Genomic DNA, 19,898 nt, shown 5'->3' with positions numbered 1-19,898 from the left:
CAGGTTGTAACTACTGTCACATATGTGTGAATAGGAGACAGCTAAAGGGCCTAAGTAATAGTAATTCCACACCAGACCAGGGGTTGGCAAGGTGCACTAACTGTCTTTCTCAATCCCTTGCAGACCATTCTTGAGAAATCCAGCATGGTTCCAGCACCTCCGATGACATCACTTCCAGTTCCAGCACCTCCGATAACGCTGCTTCCGGTCCTGTCTCCGGTCACTTCCAACCACGCCTCCAAAGACGTCACTTCTGCTTCCTTCCCCAATTACCTCATTTCCTGCACTGGCCTTTAAAGCTGCCATCTTGTCTCCATACCTGCACTTCTGTTTTGGACTCTTGTGATCAACTCATTCATTTTCAACCTTTTGCAGCCAAGGCATATTATATGGGTGGCTGCCCCAAACCTTTATGATGTCTGTTTGTCGTTCTTGTGACACTACATACCTGGGAGGAATTCAGAGGATGATATACGGCTATGCTTGCCTCTAAATTCCAATGACTACAATAAGTGAATTTGGAAAATAAATGAATGTGTATTATGAGCAATGTGGGATTATGTTCATCATGTTTTATAACTGGATTGCATGAAGAAATTAAAATTTAAATTTCTTTAATTCACTATATATTTGGATTTTTATTCCGAATGAGTCATCACAGATAAGCAGGATGTAAGTTTACCTGATACACTTACATGTGCATACAAATGAAGTAAATGAGTTTGGTCTATGAGACAAGTAAAATTGCCTGTTTTATTTAGCATCATAGTATGTGTAACATAACACAACTTAATATTCTCAGTCCCACCTAATCCAGTTCATTGACAGTTTTATGATCTATTCCTTCCACACTGGGTGTAAATAAGGAACCTGATTGAATGAAATGACAATTCACTACATGACTCAATTGCACCCACACATAGCCAATTTAAAATTGCCAATTGAACTAATCCCCACTTTACAATATGGGAAGTAGACTGATATACCTGGAGGAAAATGCATACACAGCCGTAATGCACAGAATCTGAACCCAGGACACTGGATCTGTAAGGCAATTACACAAACCTCTAGTTCACAATTCCACACAATACTATACACTTTCACTGGTAGGTACATTCCAAAGTCCACATCATTTGAAGGCAAAGCATTGTTTGACATCATTGAAATTTAGGCCTGTTGTTGTTCAATGACCAGTTCATTTTCTGTATCTCCTTGTTAGATTTACAGAAAGTCCCTTTAATCTTTTATTAATAGCCCCTCCACTGTCTAAATAGATTATTTCTTTTGTTAAGGATTATATCACATAAGAAACAACTGTAAAATATATATTTTCAATTCATTTCAATTTATAGGAGTATCTTTTTTTACAATAATTGATTTAATTCACATTTATGAAAAATGCTGGCTATTATGCAGCATTTCTCAATTCCTATTCGTCCTCTTCCAAACCCTACCCCACGCTGCCTGCGGCCTCCCATACTCCCCCACGCTGCTTTCCTTAAGTCCTATTACTCCTTCGGACTACCGCGTTCCCCGCTACTCACCACCTGATATCTAGCCTGCCCGCTTGACCTTTCACTTCGGCCATGTCTGCGCCTGGGAGTCTTTTCCATAGCCTGCTTCAGGAAGGTACTCTCTTGACCATTGGCATTGGTTTCGGTCTTTGCTATTGGTTTCACTCCTTGCTATTTTCGTTATACTGAGACGGTTGTTTCCTAAGCCTTTGTTATAAAATGAACGACAGTATCTTCTCTGCTGACAGGTTTTTGTGCAACGTCATCTGTATTCCGGGATCCAGCCTGTTCCTATCAGTGGGCTATTTCTTGACACAAACAGTTGACGAAGGCAATGCACTCTCACTATGACATAGGGCAGTAGATTGCGTTACATCACATTGGGACAGATTTGAAGACGTTCTTCCTGTTGTTCTTTCCAACGCAAGTCAAGTTATCACAACAAGTCAGGAGTACTATCAATACATGGCAACATCTGGAGTTTATGGTAGTGAAGCTGAAATTCAAGCTCTTTCTGAAATTAGATCTTTCGACTCATTATCTGTCATCTCCAGCAAAACACCTATTCACAACTGCGTCTTTCAAGAAGTATTTCCCTTTTCTTGATTTCTGAATTCCTTTCTCACCATTTTCTGTTCCTATTCCTATTCCGTTCGGCTATCTAGTTGTAATTTATTCTTATAATAAATTATAGAGAATAGCAATCCTAAAGGAAACAATTAGAATTTGTCATTGACAATTATATAAGGACAAATGTATTATCTTTTATTAATACACTTTCTTTTATTGATATTGATTTAACATTTGGAAACAATGAATACAAAATGCTCTAGTAGTAAGCAAAGCAGTATTAATGTCTGTGGCTGGCTAAAGAATCACTGCCTTTAGAACACAGCTGAGACTTGGCAAGAAGGTCAAATCAGAAAGCAGGGTTTATAATTCTTATTGAGGGATGACCTGACACGTCTGGAGCACATCCTTGGCTCTGAACTAAAACAGATAAAAATGCAGCCCTTTGGCAGCTTTTTGAGTATTGCCTGAGGATGAGGGGCAGCTGCTACAATTGATAGTCTTCACTACCTGCTTTTATTAGATTCTGCAATGCAGCTTAAAAAGGCTGGGGCTTCTCTACTACTTATTTTTAAACAATACAGCATGCAGACATTTTAAATTTGTCTCCCTAGGACTATGGTTTCCAGTGGCTAGCTATTGTCTCAAAACTACTATTTATGACTTGCTTCTTATGTCAAAAAAGGTAAAATACTTACTTTTCTGTTTGAGTATATTACTTTTAATTTTGCCCATCATATATTAATATAACTAAATTAGACTGCAAAGCCAAAACCACAGCATTACACACTATGAGCTATATCAGCGAGGTTACAATTGAATTCAAAGACATTTGTTTAACACTTAATATGTCAGTTAAATTGAAGGCTATAAAGGTTATGAAGGGGTCACGGAATATTTAAAGATGGTATTACATAAAAGACATCTACAAAAAACAATTCCAAAGCCGGAGCTAAGGATTTTTTTTTTTTTTTTTTGATTCAGTATTGTACTACCTGTGGGGGTTGTTAGTGCAAGGTAAAACCTCATAATTGGCAATACAGGACGATGCGCTTCATTGCATGAATTCATGCAAATGCCAAATACTGTATTACCTTGTGACATGTCTAACTAAGCATTGCAAACAAAAAAATGGCAAATACAGTCAAAAAAATGAAACAGATTGCCTAACACATAGCATACAGTACATATCACCAAAATATAATATCTGGCCTTCATAAAAACATCAGATGAGCTGCAAATTTTTCATTGTGCAGGTCTGCTTTTTTTAGTAGAAAATATCTGCCACCAAGCTGAGTGGTCATGGCCATTGTATCAAATGAATATGAGCCCAAAACCATACACATTGACCACTTAACAAATCTAACTTGTCTACTGCTTACACCCACTTGATGTACGACTGTTGACCAAACATTGTAAAAATAGGTAACAGAAGATACTTTAAAAACACAAAAGCGGATGCATTTAATTCTCACTACATCCATAAAGTGCAGCATTTCTCATTTAAAAAAAAAAATACAAGACACCTACACACACACACACAAACACACCCCACCCAACCCCCTGGGGGAAAAACAGTAAGCTTTAGTTTCTAAGCCCAGAACATAAAGCTATAATCCCAAAAATGATTCCTGCCAGGTTTTACTAGTACTGAATAGGTGTTACTGACATACTGTTTACAATGTGACAGGTAGGAGGTGAAAAAACAGAAGTGAGAAGTACATTGGGTAAGCTGATACCAATTAAACTTAAGTTATGTGTTTTAATACATTCTTGATTATTTTGGTGTGGTGGGCTGGCGCCCTGGCGCCCTGCCCAGGGTTTGTTTCCTGCCTTGCGCCTTGTGTTGGCTGGGATTGGCTCCAACAGACCCCTGTGACCCTGTAGTTAGGATATAGCGGGTTGGATAATGGATGGATGGATGGATGATTATTATGGAGAGTGGCACAGTATTGCATGTTGGTCAAGAATTCCACTGTACTATGTACGCATGATACAACTGCTACTGCTACTTCTATCTAAGTAATGCAATGAATGTTTATTGTCATTTGAAGTAATTTATCAGTTTATACTTTGTGAAGCATATTGTTTGCTTTTTATCATATTGGGGCACTTAAACAAAATGATAAGCATAAGTAATATGGAGCCTACAGTTCCCAAAAGATGGGTTGGCACTTTATCATAACTAAGATTTCACAAGAAGGCCCAGTGTTACAGAATTCTACTGTGGCACCTGTATAAGGCCAAACTCGTCCCATGAGGCAGATGGGATAGGCTAAATAAGATGAGCTGGCATCCTGTAGACGAAGGTAAGATTTGGTTTTTGAGAATCCCTGAGACATGTCACTTGTTACTAAAATGAGTTTTTATGTCATTCTTTAAGTAATATGGTGATCATAACTCCTGAAGGAATGTGATGGCTTCATTATTTGGTTGCTAGTGTAATACTGTATTTGGCTGTTTTACATGAGTAAAATGACTGGTTGCCCAGTTAAGTTCTATATTATATTTCTTTGTATCCGTAAGTACCAGACAATCTGAATAATGATTTTTAAGGTACATTCACTAATTATGCAAGAAGCAACTACTATGATAGGTATGTCTGTCTCTCTGTCTGGCTTTCTGTCTGTCCACATAAAAATCACTCAGCCCCCTGTGGACTAATTTTGTTAAAATCTGGAGCTTGTGTGTCTGAATGAAATTTTTCAAAGCAGTTCAATTTTGTTTAGATATCTCAAACATATTACGCTGCACAAAGTTTTGTGATTTCAAAATCTCCCATTGAAAAGCATTGATGAAACTGCAAACTTGCCTATCTTAAAAAAAAAAAACATTCTGTGCGACTTCAACATCAAGTTAGTTTGCTGTTTCAGTTTTACTTTGTAAGTGGTAACTTCAACCTGTTCCTCTTTTATTCGTCCAATAGCTACTCAGAAGCCCAATTTATGTGTGTCAGATGGCGGTGAAGGTACGCACAAGCGGTTTATACAGCAGCACCCTTCTCCTACTGCTTTATGTAAGTTAATCATAAAGGTACAAATAAAAGTCACATTTCTAATAGTGAATGGAAAAGGAATGAAATTATGAAAGCATATATAAGATTGATGTAACTGAACTAATCTACTTACCTGTAGATTATTATTGTAAAGAAAGGAGTTTATCAACATACAGCTAAATGGTGTTTAAATTAATTAAACTCATGGGAAATGTGCAGCTTCCCAGATATAAACATAGGACAGCTGATCAACAGCCTGAAGATCAGAGGCACTGGGCACATCACCAGCACTGCACTATGGTATACAGTTTCTGGGTGTCTGAAGAAGCTGATTGTGCTACAAACCGCAAGGACAGTGCAGGATTAAAGTTTGTGTATGCGGAAAGCATTTCTTAGCAGTATTACATACAACAGACTGATAGTGGGTTGCGGTTTATTCATACCTAAATAGCAGCTTCTGTCTACCTTTAGAATGGAATTCACATCTTTAAGATAATTTTCACTGTAATAAGAGAGGTTTGTGGCAAAACACAATTTTAAATAATCAGGATTCCCAGAGAGTGCTGGCTCCAGGCAGGTGCAGGTGCACATGGGAACATGCATGCACCGCTTCAAGGTTCATTATGGTGCTTGGCTGATTGCTCATTCACGTGCAAATGTAGGTGGGTCAATCAAGTGCTTCATTCACTCCTCGGGGCAGGTGGAGGACAGCTCCTGCACCTAATAAATGGAGCCTGTAAGGCGAAATTAGGAAAGAGATGAATTTAAGAATATACTGGAGGTTAAAGGAAGATTGTAAAGGAAAGAAAGAAAAAAAAGAGGCAGGATTGAGGAGGAACCGATGCAAGTGGAATGGAAGCAGGCGAAGTGTGAGAGAATAATTTTAGAGCAACATAGCATTTCTTAAATAAATAGCATAAAGGGTTAATACATGTCAGAAACCTGTTCAAGTATATCAAGAAATCTGATAAAGGTCTATTGAACAACAAAGATTTTATTGGGGAAACTTCCAAAAACATAATGTTTAATAAAATTGTACAACAGTTACTCACATACCCTCCAGCACTTAACACATAATAATCAATGCCATTTTTACATCATTTGAATTGGACTCTGCTCTATATAAAAGCTATTGAGCCACCACAAGCCTATTTAGGCTACAGTTTTAACTACATGATATTGTAAAGTTCTGAAAAAAGTGTATTATGTAATCTATTTATGCATGTAACTGCATTTATTATTAGTTATTTTTGAATTTGACTCATTGCTACAAAAATGTGATAACTGACTCTTGGATGAAGTAACTGAAAATGTGAAATACTCCAACTTTTACAATATGTCAGTTAACTTAGACTTAGAATGCACCTGAAGGTTATGCCACACATACATTTTTTAATTTTGTTTGAAAATTACTTTGTACCATGAATAGAACAGTGCTTGAACATGGATGGATAGATAAGGATGTTATCTTACTTTCCAGCTGTTTACATTCCTGTAGTGTAAGATGTTGTCCTTCTCTACATTTTGAGGCTGGGAATTTGATCTTTTTACGTAGAAGTGGTTCCTTTCTGATGATAAGCCACAGGTGAAAATGACCATTGTGTGCGCCACTCCTAACTGCTATTCATACCTGTTATTTCCATTTTTCAGTTTATTTTCCTAACTTGATTATTAAAAAGCAAGGTCAGGGAGCTGGACCCTATCCAGAGCAGCACTGTGAGCAAGACATGAATCAGCACTGATCAAGATTCCATTTCATCACATCAGGACATTTTGCATTTTCTCATCAACCTAGTCTAGTCTGTATGTGTTTTGTATGTGACTTAAAATCATAGTGCATAGTAAAAAAAATCCACATGGACTTTAGGTAGCAAGTAATCTCCATATAAGGAGAGAGACAGCATCAGGATTTGAACTCAGGACTGAGGAGATGAGAGGCAGTCACACTAGCACTAGCATAAATCACAGTTTATTCTTATAAGTCGGTTTAAGGGAGTAATTAGTGAAAATTGGAAGCTACTATGGTAGATCACATGCTAGAAATTCTAAGAAGCTATTTAGATTCATTCATATCTCTTTTTACTGTGAGCATCCTGTGAAAATGTACCTTTGTCAAAGCTGCATTTTCCTATTATTATAGCTTGCTTTGCTTTTTTTTAGAGAATATGACAATGGAATGTGTATTGTTGTTTATTTACATTGATGGTGAAGATCTTTTATGATATTCTTTAAATTTGGAGGTATTTTTCAATGTTTATTTATCCACACATAATTCATCTGACAACCATAACAGGTTCTCCTGATGTATTGGGGATATACTAAAAATCATTGTCTTTATTTTCACATTGAAACAATGGCTTCAGCACCTTGTTGGAACAGATTTACACAGAGTCTCAAGGGTTTCATTTACACACACTTACTTCTGTCTGGCCCAGTATCACCAGGGACATAACGTAGCAATGTAACAGGGCTATCACTTTGTTTGGGAACTCTTCCCTAAAGATTTAGACACAAAAAAAGCATACACTTTGCATATCGTGATGTGACTTCCTCATGAATTAGAAGAATAAAGGAACACACAGGTGATTCATCTAATAAGAGCAGAAGGGTGCTTAAAAGGTAAATCATGTAGCTCACCGGAACCTTCACATCAAGCAGGTAGGATTCTGTTGGTGTTCTATGTGGCAGATATGTTTCACTGCCATGAAAGAGAATTAGGGATGGATTTGTGAGCCAAAAAGACATACTTGAAGCAAAGTTCATATAGGTTGTGATGATACTAATTTTTCACAAAATATCAAATCATGAGAGGTGAAACCATCAGTAGAATAAAAGACAAGAAGGAAAGAAAGTAAAGACATGAGAGTGCTTGTGAATTATGGCCACCCCATATCAAAGTGACATCCACCTCTGTTACATTGGTGTTTTGACATTAATTTGACAGTTCAAGTGAGTCCATTGTCACAAAGTTTGTTTCCTTGAAAGCTGTATTGTTTTGAAAGATTTTGTGGTTTATTCTGTTTACTTGGATTTTGTAGTGTTATACAAGTATGTTGTGTAGAGTGCATTATTATTTGTATGATGCTATATAAAGTATAGGTTAATTGACTGAGTGACTGGCCTATTAAACACCTGCACACTGAGCTGCCTGTGAAGGTCACTTGCAGAAATATAACATACTAGACATTAAGCCCGTTAAAATAACGGGCGCTAGAACAGTAGTGCATAAACATTTGTATGAACAGTCTATAAATAAATGGCAAGGGACCTTGTATGTGGCTGTAATATGTGTCACTGTATTGTGTGACTTTAATTTTCTCTCTCAGTAATACTGGTTTGTATTTCTGTGAAATGCCTGTAATGTTGTCTGACAGTAATGCAGTGGAACCTTGGTTCACGACCGTAATCTGTTCCAGACCGTATGAACTGTATGTAAATATATATTTTTTTAAGTTTTTAAGCACAAATATAGTTAACTATACCATAGAAAGCACAGCGTAATAGTAAACTAAATGTAAAAACATTGAATAACACTAAGAAAACCTTGAACAACAGAGAAAACTAACACTGCAAGAATTTGCGCTATAGCCTTATGACCCGTTCGCTAAAAACTCTTTTTTTAATGAGTTTTAAGCACAGGGGAAAAAATGAACATTTGAAAAATCTGTAATTTAATAAACAACCAAGAAAAGTAACATTGCAACAATGCACGCGCGTGTCTGTGTGTGTGTCTCTCTCTCGCGGGCCTACGTGTGTGTGTCTCTCGCGTGTGTGTCTCTTAAGTGCACGCCTCTGTGTCTGTGTGTGTGTCTGTCTGTCGCGCGTGCCTGTTTGTCTCGCGTGTGAGTGTGTGTGTGTGACTGGTGTGTGTATGACTCGCGCGCGCGTCTTCACCAGAAGACACACACACGGACACTGGACGCACACAAGGGTTATATTAAAGAGGATGATTTAAAGGTTTTTACATTGCCAAATTCAGATTTATGACAAGCAATTTACTGTACCATAGTTTTCTTTGAAATCACCCATAATTTCTGTTTATTGCTTTTGCTCTACTTTTTTCCAACATAAAAATATGGGCATCTGCTTATACAGTAAGTAATACGGAACTGCCTCAGGCTCCATATAGTATAAGAATCACTGTCTTCATTTCACTGTGTCACTCAGTTTACGAGGGTTCGACCTACTAACTCCGTCATCTTACCAGACAGCCCAAACAGCTATCAGGAAGCCACACATCAATGAATAGGAAAGGGAGAGGAGGTAGATTATTAATAACATTCATTTGATTGCTACTTCACTTTATGCTACTTAATTTTCATCTTAAAATGTGGACGTCCAACAAGCCAAGGACAGGATTTGTGTGATTGCTGCCATCCTGTATTTTTCTTAGCAGTTACACGCATCACATTCTCAATGGCAACATTGCTATTGAAGAAATGAGAACAATTAAATATACGTAAACTGTCTGATTCATCTCTTAATTTTCTAGCTATTTAAGACCATTTTATTTTGGAGATCACAACGTTAATAACTGCTAGGAGACCTGCACAGATATGCTGTTCAAGCTTTTTGTATCTAATATATTTAAAATGGATGGTGAGGCATTTACAGTCTGTAAGATGCCCTTGGTCAGCATGTTGCATCATCACAGTTGGTTGACAAGGCTTTAATGTACTTTTACTGTCTTTTCAATTACAGTTTAGAGCTAGAGGCTTGACATCACTTTTCAATTTAATGTGCACTATGGTCCTAATGGCCCCCTATATAGCAGAGCTGTTTGTGTAAGATAGTCAATTTGTTGATACTGTGTGTTCTAGTCTCTCAATAAATTTTGGATTTGACACCAAGGTTATTTAACTCAGTTTCTCAGTCTATGTGACACTCAGGAGCTAAACCATACACAGTGTTTCTTATATCTTTTCATTGATTAAAAAAAAACGAGTTACAAAAACTTACATCCTATCAATGGTGGAGCCAACCACTTCCATAGCAGATTGACTGCAATAAGCTCTTCCGTAATGGTAAAATCATATCTTACTGCATGGACTACAGAAAAGGAAACACTCACAAATACATATTGTGAGAGCCCAGCTGCAGCCCAGAATAAAATCTGAGGCCCAAACATTTCACCACTATCCTACCCATACATACCATAATGGATGTTCTCTGTAATAAATGAATAAGTGACTAAAAAACAACCACAGGGTTAAAAGTTGAAATTTTATCTTTAATCTCCCAATCTAATTACTTAACCGGCATCTATCCATCCATCCATTATCCAACCCGCTATATCCTAACTACAGGGTCATGGGGGTCTGCTGGAGCCAATCTCAGCCAACACAGGGTGCAAGGCAGAAAACAAATCCTGGGCAGGGTGCCAGCCCACTGCAGGGCATAACCAGCACCTACTCCAAAACTCCAAGACTTTAATGTATTTTATGTATGAAGGGCATCGGGAAGGTGTTCACCAAGAAGCACTCCTTTTCATTACCAAAATTATACATTTTATAGTAAAATAGGTACAAAAAGAGGTAAGTCCGTACTTAACCTGACTTATCCCTGACAGGAAAAAAAGCCACAACAGCTTGTGTACTTGACCTTGGCAACAATTCTTTTAATCTAAAATATCAGCCTTCTGACCAAGTTCTGAAAGAGAAGGTAAGTTCATTTCTTGTACAATATCTCAGACACAGACTACAGCCTGACACACCGGTGCTATATTTTTTCATGCTGTCATTATCCTAACAACCCTTATAATGAAGACATTGGTTAATTGTAATTTATGCAATTTAGACAGCTCTAATTCAAAATGCATTAAAGAAGATATAATAAACTAATCTGATTGACAAGTGTGGTCCATCATTGAGTATGGTATCCTAATCACCTTAAGCAATTACTGCGTTCTGCTCCACTCATTTCCTTTTGAAACAGTGAATTTACTTTTTCCCTCTCATGTTCCTGTAGGATTTGCCCAGTGTGGCTTAAGATAAGCTCCCTCAACAATAAAGCCCAGAACTTACCTCGTTTAATGTGCTTCAGCTGCCTCTCTGCTTCGTCTCGTTCCTGTGTAAGTCGCTGGCACTGCAAAACACACAGGGAAAAAATTGGTTGTGTAGAAAGGGTTTAAGAAAATAATTGATGAAGTCAGGTCCCCAGAGTTTTACAAACTCAGGTACACTAAAACAAATTGGATATCTTAAACATATTAGCAATGTTGAGCAGGATTATCGATATAATTAAATTATCAATATTAAATATTTATAATCTTTCCAACCATTTTGTTTACATTTTCCAGTCTTCAAATTCCTTAGGAACAGAAATATGTATTGTGCTTTCAGGTCTATAGTCATCTGCATATTCAAGAACCTGACCTTAGGCTCCACTCATAAAAATTAGTGCTTTGGAAGAATTAATTGAACTTTTTAAATTGGGTTGTTTTTCATTAAAGTAATTATATACTGTATAGTGTTGTGGTGTCATAGACACAGCCTGATAGCATGAGTGTAGTACTTTAGTCTAGTTCAACAAGCACGAGCCACCAGATAGCCTTAGGGTGAAAAGAAGGCCAAGTGCTTAAGTCCTTGCTGCCAGTACATGCCCTCTGCTGACAGCAAGACTGTTGCAGTGTCTCCTCGCGGCACAATATGGTAACGGTATCTTGTAACTCCAGACTAAACTGTAACAGATCTCAGAGAACATTGTCATATAGACAGTTGATCTAAGCATGGCATAACAACTTATTTTGGCAGCACAATGCAGTATATTAGAAAGTTACTGCCAGCAAACTCTGCTCTATTTAAGTTGTGGAAGGTTATTAAGTCAAAGGCTATTGGAGCTAATCTTAAACAAAACTGGCAGAAGGCAATGGCAAACCAAAAAGTATGAAGAAATTATTGCTGATGCATACAGGAATTGAATGCAGAAAAACGTTAAGAAATTGACAGTAAATCTTACAGGATATAATTTTCAGGCATAAAAACAAAAAGGGGAAAATTAGCCACAGAAAGAGATGAAGTGCTTCATAGATGTTCAGAATATATACTGTAGATGAACTGTTTTATTAGGATGATGCAAAAATACTCACAATACTCACAGAGAAAATGACAGGTTCACCTTTATTAAAATCAGAACTGGAGCATTTTGTGAAGACCATGAACAAGGGGAAGGCAACAGGCCGAGATCAGACAAAAGTAGAAATGACAGAGGAAGCTTGTGAAACTGGATTAGTTTGCTTTACAAAAATATTTAAAAACTTCTATGACACTGGAAAATCCCCAATGACTTGATAAAATCAGTATTTATCTCTTTACTGAAAAAAACATGGGGCTCTAGAATTTGAAAATCACTGGACAATAAATTTGATGAGTACATTTATGGGACATATTAAACAGATCAAATGTGAAGTTTCCAAAGTGCAATGTGGCTTTGTGAAATAAAAAGGTATAAAATGCAACGTTTATCATAAGAAATGTATTTATATGAGGAATATAAATGCAAAAAAATATTTATGTGCTTAATTGATTACACAAAGACATTTGATAAAGTGAAACATGAACATTTTAAGAAGTCTACCACTCAATGGAAAAGACATTCAATTAGTAATAAATCTATACTGGGAGCAAATGGCAGCTATAAGAATCAATGGTGAATTTACAGAATGGAAGTAGATAAGAAGAGGTCTAAAACAAAGCTGTGTTCTTTCGTCAGATATTTTCTCATTTTGCAGTGAAATTAAATGCTGAAGAAATGACAGGAATAAGGGTAGAAGGTGTCAATGTTACCAATGTTCAATTTGCAGATGAGTATTTATTGCTGAAAATGAAGAACTACCAGTATTTTTAAATGTGGGAGTAGTAAACAGTGAGAAGAAGGGACTAACACTGAGTTACATTTAGTAAGTACAGTTAGTATGGTGTTTACAAAAGATAAATTAGGGACAAAATGCAAGTTAAAAGTAAAATCTGAAAATGTCAAGCAAGTGGATCACTTTTGTTGCCTGAGTGGCATGCCAATACAAGATGGGAATAAGAGATCAAGAAAGTATTACTATGGCAAAAACAGCATCTATGCAGTTAAAATACATATTTACAGTATAAACCATCAAATAGCAATGAAAATAAAGATGAACATTCTGAGGTGTTACATTTGTTCTGCCTTAATGTACGGTTGTGAAACATGGACTGTGAGTAAAACAATGGAAGGTAGTCAGATGGTTTTTTTTAGGCAAATGCTAAATATTTCCTGTACAGATAAAGTAACAAATGAAAGAGTATTAAAAAGAGCATAGGTGAAAAGACATTTACTAAGTGCGATAAAGAACTGACAAAATTTTGGGGTCACATCATCAGAAATGAAGGCATTGAAAGTGTTGTATTGCTAGGCAAAATCAATGAAAAGGGAACAAGAGGAAGGCAGAGAAACACCATCAGTGGAAATGCTGTGAGATGGTTTGGGAACAACTTGAGTTGCAATGAGATTTTTAGTATGGCAAGGAAAAGAGACAGCTGGAAGGCTGTGATCACTACCATTTGCATCTGACATGGCACTTAGAGAGTGAGAGATTTATGTATAATCACTCTTACGCAGCTCATAAGCTAATTATCATCCACTTTCACCTCTGGCTTGTGGACTTTGTAATATCAATTAACATTTCTTTATGCTTCTGAAATATTACTGCAGTCAAAGGCTCTATGAAAATTTTAATGTATCTCATGACTTGAGTGTCATTTTCTCTCATATGTATAACATTATCCTAAATAATTGAAGTAATATCCATTGAGCAGCTATTTCTCATTACTACATTAAACTGCTAAGCTTTTATCACATTCTTTTGAGTGATCAACACAGAGCTTCAACCAGTGCCTAATTTAGGCAGAGTAAATAAGCTGTAATGTGGCTCTTTGCTACTAAAGTTATGAAAAAAAAAACATTTCTCTGTTCTCTTTCTCTCTGTTATGTAATAGTCTGTATTTCTGGTCATTTTTGAAGTTCAAACACGTACAGGTTAGGTGGTTTGGCAATGCTAAACTGGCCCTTGTGTGTGTGTAATGGTGTATGAGTGTCTTCACCATGCGATGGACTGGCACCCTGTCTAGGGATTGTTTCTGCCTTTCATCCTATGATTGCTGGGATAGGCTTCAGCCCCCCAACCCTGCTCAGGATTAAGTGAGTTTGGAAAATGGTAATGATATTTTACATGCTACTGAAACACACAGACCCACAGTCCTAAAATAAAATGCAAAAGAAGGCCAAGTTAAAGATAAGGAGTTGTTCTTATTCGTATGCTTTCTAATAATTCACTTCTTTCAGTTATTCTAACATAACATGACAAAAAAAGTGAGGAAAAGAGAGAATTTCAATGTAATAGGCAAGAATTGATCAGTGGATTTTGTGGTTAAAAAGCACCCATCACACCACCATCAAATCATGTGATGCTGTTTCTCTGTTGATAGATTACACTGTAGTATTTCATACCACTCATTATTTTGAAACTCTCACTCAGTTTTGTCAGCTTTTTCCTGGGTATTACTTTTAAATTTCTCTGTATATGTAAAGTAGGAAAAAAATATTGTGTTTAGACTAAATACAATTAGTGATCACATTTTCTTATGAAATTTGAACTTACTGTGGGGGTACAATTGTTCAATGTTCCTGTCACCTCCTAGGAAGGCAAGGCCAAATGTTATATGTCAAAAAATATGATTTATGCAGCTTTACATGCTGTATAATAAGCCCTGCCAGGATTGTTGCAATGGTGGTAGATTATACTTGTGGACAGAATGTAGGGCCTTAACAAAATAGTGAGGGAAATGCTTAATTAAAGAAAAATGTCCATGCAGTGAGCTGGAATCAAACTCTTTATTAGTTAAAAGGCAAACACGCTAACTATTATACCAATTTCTTGTTACACACTCTGAGTTCAGGCTGTCCCTGCTGCTCTCCGTGGTACAAGATTGAAGATTATATGCCAAAATTCTGACAAATGTCAAGTAATCTGTGCCAGGATTCAAGTAAGTGACTTGAAAAACAAAAAAAATAAATAAATAAAGTTACACATAAAGAACAAAACAGCCAGTAAAATTGTACTTAATAAATACTAGGGGGCTTTGCCCCCTGCTCGCTTTGCTCACCAACCCCCCAGCCTGCACTACGTGCCAGCCACTTCATGTCTCTGCCGCTCATGTATATGTGAATTTCAATTTCAACAAGCAACAAATCTTTTAATTCTCATGGATACGCCTCTTCAATGGGAAGAAAAACTACTTTACTTGTTGATGGCAACAAGAATTAGATGATCTATAAGTCTCTGACTTGAACTTTAAAGCTGAACAATATCTACATACTTTTGTCACCTAGGTCCATATATTCGATCTCTTTTCACTGTTCCGTTATTTCACCGAGTAATAATTTCAGTTTGTTTGCGCTAATGCGATATTTACTATAATTTTTTTGAGACTTTCGAATTTTAGTACTTTCATTATCTCTATCGCTTCCCGGGTCCTCCATGCGTGGAGTTTGCATGTTCTCCCCGTGTCTGAGTGGGTTTCCTCCGGGTACTCCGGTTTCCTCCCACAGTCAAAAGATATGCAGGTTAGGTGTATTGGCGACTCTAAATTGTCCCTAGTGTGTGCTTGGTGTGTGGGTGTGGGTGTGTGTGTCCTGCGGTGGGTTTGCGCCCTCCCCGGGATTGGCCTTGCACCCTGTGTTCAGATTCAACGGGTTGGAAAATGGATGGATGGATTATCTCTAACCTGCTCTGCATGTGTATCACGCTAATGTTTTTGAACCTCTTCACAATGTTCTACTTTGTCATCTACTCTGTCTTTTATTTCCGGCCCCAGGAGTGGTTAAATCTCTTGGCACAAAGTCTCTTCTTGCGGGATTTGAAATTATCTCTGTGAAAAAGTCTTGTATCGTCCCAGGATTTTTTTATATAATAGAGAGATAGAAAAGACAAAAAGTTAGGGATAAACACTGGAAAAACACAAATTGACAAAACAATAGTTACGCTAAAGGAAAAATGATCCTCCCAACCAGGTCCTCTAAATAAAGGATTGAAATCTTCTCATGGATCACAGGATTGATCTCTTTTTTACTCCCTATCATTCACTGACCCCCAGTCTCTACTTCCTCTTGCCAATAAGCTTTTGACCTCTGCTCTCATTAAGTCTCTGGCAAAGATGGCATTTAAACTACACTCCTGCATCATTGTAGGGATGAAGAATAGGCATCTATGGGTATAGATATAGTGTGGTAATGTGAGGTCCATGGCTGAGAAAAGTGGCCATTTTAAATAAATAGTTCTAACTGCTGCACTTGCGTCTTTGTGTGGGGGCATGGTAGCGTGGCGAGAGCAGTTCTAGTGTGCAATGTTATCGACGGTGTCAGGTTCAAGAGGCTCCTAGACAACAGTGGGAGCATGGAGCCAATCTACAATAGCACCCTGTGCCCAAAGAAGACCCTAAAAAGTAGGCTTACCTCCATGTACTAAAAAGATGGGTCAACTTGACAACAGAATTAATTCTAATACATGACCAGAAGTGATACAATTTTAAGTCACCTCTGGCTAGAGGTCCTAATGTGTCTAGAGCTAGGAGAAGGGATGGAGTAAAGGCTCACTGAGAGTCCATGGTTACATAGATTGGGGGTAATGTTTGTAATAATTGGTTACCCACTGCACAATAGACAGGTAGGGCCTGCATGAGGACAGCCCACAAGGTTAACTGGATTTAATTTTCAGCAGTACTCTAAAGTTTGGGTTCTCCCTGGTTATCACTTCCTTGAAATCATTCCAAGTGTTGGGAGACATCAAGGGGATGCCATCTTTTGTTGCAATGTCTATATAGAAAAATAAATGTATACTGTAACTGCTGCATATCTGGATCTGGGTCGTGGGGGCAGCAGTCTAAGCGAAGATGCCCAGAAGTCCCTTTTCCCTGCCCCTTCTCTAAATGAAATCCACTTTAGGCTAATTTAATTTAAATATAACTTAAACAGGCCTTGTTTGGGTAAGTGTGGGTATGTGTGTAAGTGTTCCCTATAATGGATTAGAACCTGATCCAGTGTTGGTTCCCACCTTGCATACAGGGTTTCTGGGATACGCTCTGTCTTTCATTAAACTGAACTGATTAAGTGGGAATTAAAATGAATGGACTGAATATAAAGAGTAAATAATCACAAATACTTTAAACAGTTACAGAGAGCTGGAGAATTTCCTAGCAACACTGGACATGAGAAACAAACAAATGCTAGATAAAATGCCAGTCCATTGCAGGGCACACTCGTAAATACATCTTCACCCACTCATAGTTCGCCAGTCTGGAATCATCTATTAGCTAAAAATTACTGTCCTTGTGATGTAGGTAGAAGTCAAAGCAATCAGAGAAATTCCACCCAGACATGGAGAGAATACATAGACTTTTCACACCCTGGTGTCTGAAGCTGTGATTGAATAGCAGAGACTAATATATTGCCTCTTCTTCAGACCCTTCAGACTGTGTTAATTTTTCACTGCTTAAGTGACAAGTTAACATTTTATACCTGCCAACAAACTGATCCTGTTTAGAAAGGTTCATTCAGTTACAAGATTGTATGCTATTAACCATTTAAAGATGAGATTGCTCTGTTGCTGTTACCCATCTTCAGTTGATCCAAATCACATCAACATTGAGTATATGCAGTTATGACAGACAATGGACACAGTTCTGTTCTGCTACAAATAGACAGTGCTCTCAGATACTATTTCTGAAGCAGTCACAAATAAATTATTCCCTGGAAATGACAAGCACACATCTAAATATGCTTCTGAGACCTGAAACCATGCAATGATGCCAACTTACACCAATCAGCCACAGCATTAAATCTAATCATAAAACCTGCCTAACATTGTGTAGATCCCCCCGTGTCACCAAAACAGCCCTGACCCAGAAAAGTATAGACTCCACAAGACGTTTGAAGGTGTCCTTTGATTTCTGGCAGATCCTTTAAGTTCTGTAAATTGTGAGGTTGGTCCTCCATGGATTGGACCTGCTTTTCCACCACATCTTACATATGCTCAATTGGATTGAGATATGGGGAATTTGAAAGCAAAGTCAACACCTTGAACTCTTCATCATGTTCCTCAAACCATTCCTGAACAATTTTTTCAGTGTGGCAGGTCACATTATCCTGCTGTAAGAGGCCACTGCCATCAGGGAATATTGTTTCTTGAAGTGGTGTATGTGGTCTGCAACAATCTTTACAGTAGATAGATGTTATGTGTCAAAGTAAAACTCATGTGAATGCCAGGACCCAAGGTTTTCCGGCAGAGCATTTTCCATAGCATCACAATGCCTTCTTCCCATAGCGCATCTCTTTCCAAGGTAAATATTCAGCATCCAGCTGTCTACATGATCCAAAAGGAAACATGATTCATCAGACTATACCACTTTCTTCAATTGCTCCATTGTCCAGTTCTGGCGCTCACATGCTCATTGTAGGAACAGAAGTCAGCATATGCACACTGACAAGTTTATGGCTACGTAGCCCCACACACAACAAGTTGTAATTCACTGTGCATTTTGACTCCCCTCTCTCATAGCCAGCATTACGTTTTTAAGCAATTTGTGCTACAGATGCTCTACTGAAAGACTGGACCAGACAGACTAGCCTTCACAGTCCATGCACATCAATGAGTCTTGGGATTCCAAGCACCCATCACCAGTTAACCAGTTGTCTTTCATTGGACCTCTTTCATAGGTACAAATTACTGCATATTGGAAACACCCCACAAGACCAGGCATTTTGGAGATACTCTGACCCTGTCATTTAGCCATCACAATTTGTCCCTTGTCAAAGTAACTCACTCAGATCTTTACTCTTGCCCATTGTTTCTGCTTCCACCACATCAACTTCAAGAATTGACTGTTCACTTGCTGCCTATTATATCCCATCCTTTGACAGGTGCCATTAAAATGAGATAATCAATGGTAATTCACTTCACTTGTCAGTGGTTTTAATGGAGTGGCTGATCAATGTAATAGGAAAATCTACCTACATGTTCATTTTCAAACTTACTTAAATCAATTTAGGGGCACAAGATCTGGCAGCCTATTTGTCCAATATTGGGTGTAAGGATGTAACCATCTCGGGACAGGATCACAATAGGAAAAATAGGAATAAGCAAATGGTTCAGAGACATATCTCCATGTTAAAAACATATATATTATTATTATGACTAAAGTGAAGCCTATTTGTCACCGGAATTCCTGGCCCAGAACACAGGATTTACAGTATAGATGCAGAATATGTACCGTATGTGTTTCTTTGCTGCATCAGACTCAGTAATGAAGTTTATCGATGATCTATAGTTGGCGTCATGAGTGTGATTATTATACTGTTCTTATGGGGGCACAAATAAAGGGGGCATGGGAAAGGGCAGTGCCTATATATTTGGAGGCAGCAAGTCTCTTCATATTTTGAAGACTCTTACATTTGAAGAGGCTCAAGTCCTTTCATGTGTGTGACAAGCTTCTTGGGATGTTTTACTACTCCATGGTGGCAAGTGTACTACTGTAAACTGAAAATAATAATAACAGCTCGTGGGATGCAAGAAGCCTGAATAAACTGATTAGGGAGGCCTTTTATAGCAAGGCTGACTCAAGATTCACTAGAGATAGTCATACAAAATACAATGATGACAAAATGATTAATCCTTTTCATGACACATTGTGCTGGATGTTTATCCATTTCTTATTCTAACATTGAATGCTAAGAGGCAGTATTGTGCTCTTCTTTGCCCACAGTCATTAGACTATGCAATGCCTGCTCTTTTAGAT

The 19,898-nt window shown here is 37.7% G+C and overlaps 1 protein-coding gene across 2 annotated transcripts in view; it reads right to left on the bottom strand.

Moving 5' to 3' along the window:
* Nucleotides 1-19,898, bottom strand: part of shtn3 (shootin 3) — a 121,402-nt gene that overhangs the window by 86,470 nt on the left and 15,034 nt on the right. For both annotated transcript variants that reach the window (XM_039775616.1, XM_039775614.1), the window contains exon 2: nt 11,103-11,163. In XM_039775616.1, coding sequence (XP_039631550.1) covers nt 11,103-11,163 — 61 coding nt within the window. The remainder of the gene's footprint in view (nt 1-11,102; nt 11,164-19,898) is intronic.

The sequence above is a fragment of the Polypterus senegalus genome, chromosome 13, assembly GCF_016835505.1.
Source record: "Polypterus senegalus isolate Bchr_013 chromosome 13, ASM1683550v1, whole genome shotgun sequence".
In the NCBI taxonomy this organism is placed as follows: Eukaryota; Metazoa; Chordata; class Cladistia; order Polypteriformes; family Polypteridae; genus Polypterus; species Polypterus senegalus.
The sequence above is the reverse complement of the archived record's forward strand: the minus strand, read 5'-3'. Positions and strand labels throughout refer to the sequence as shown.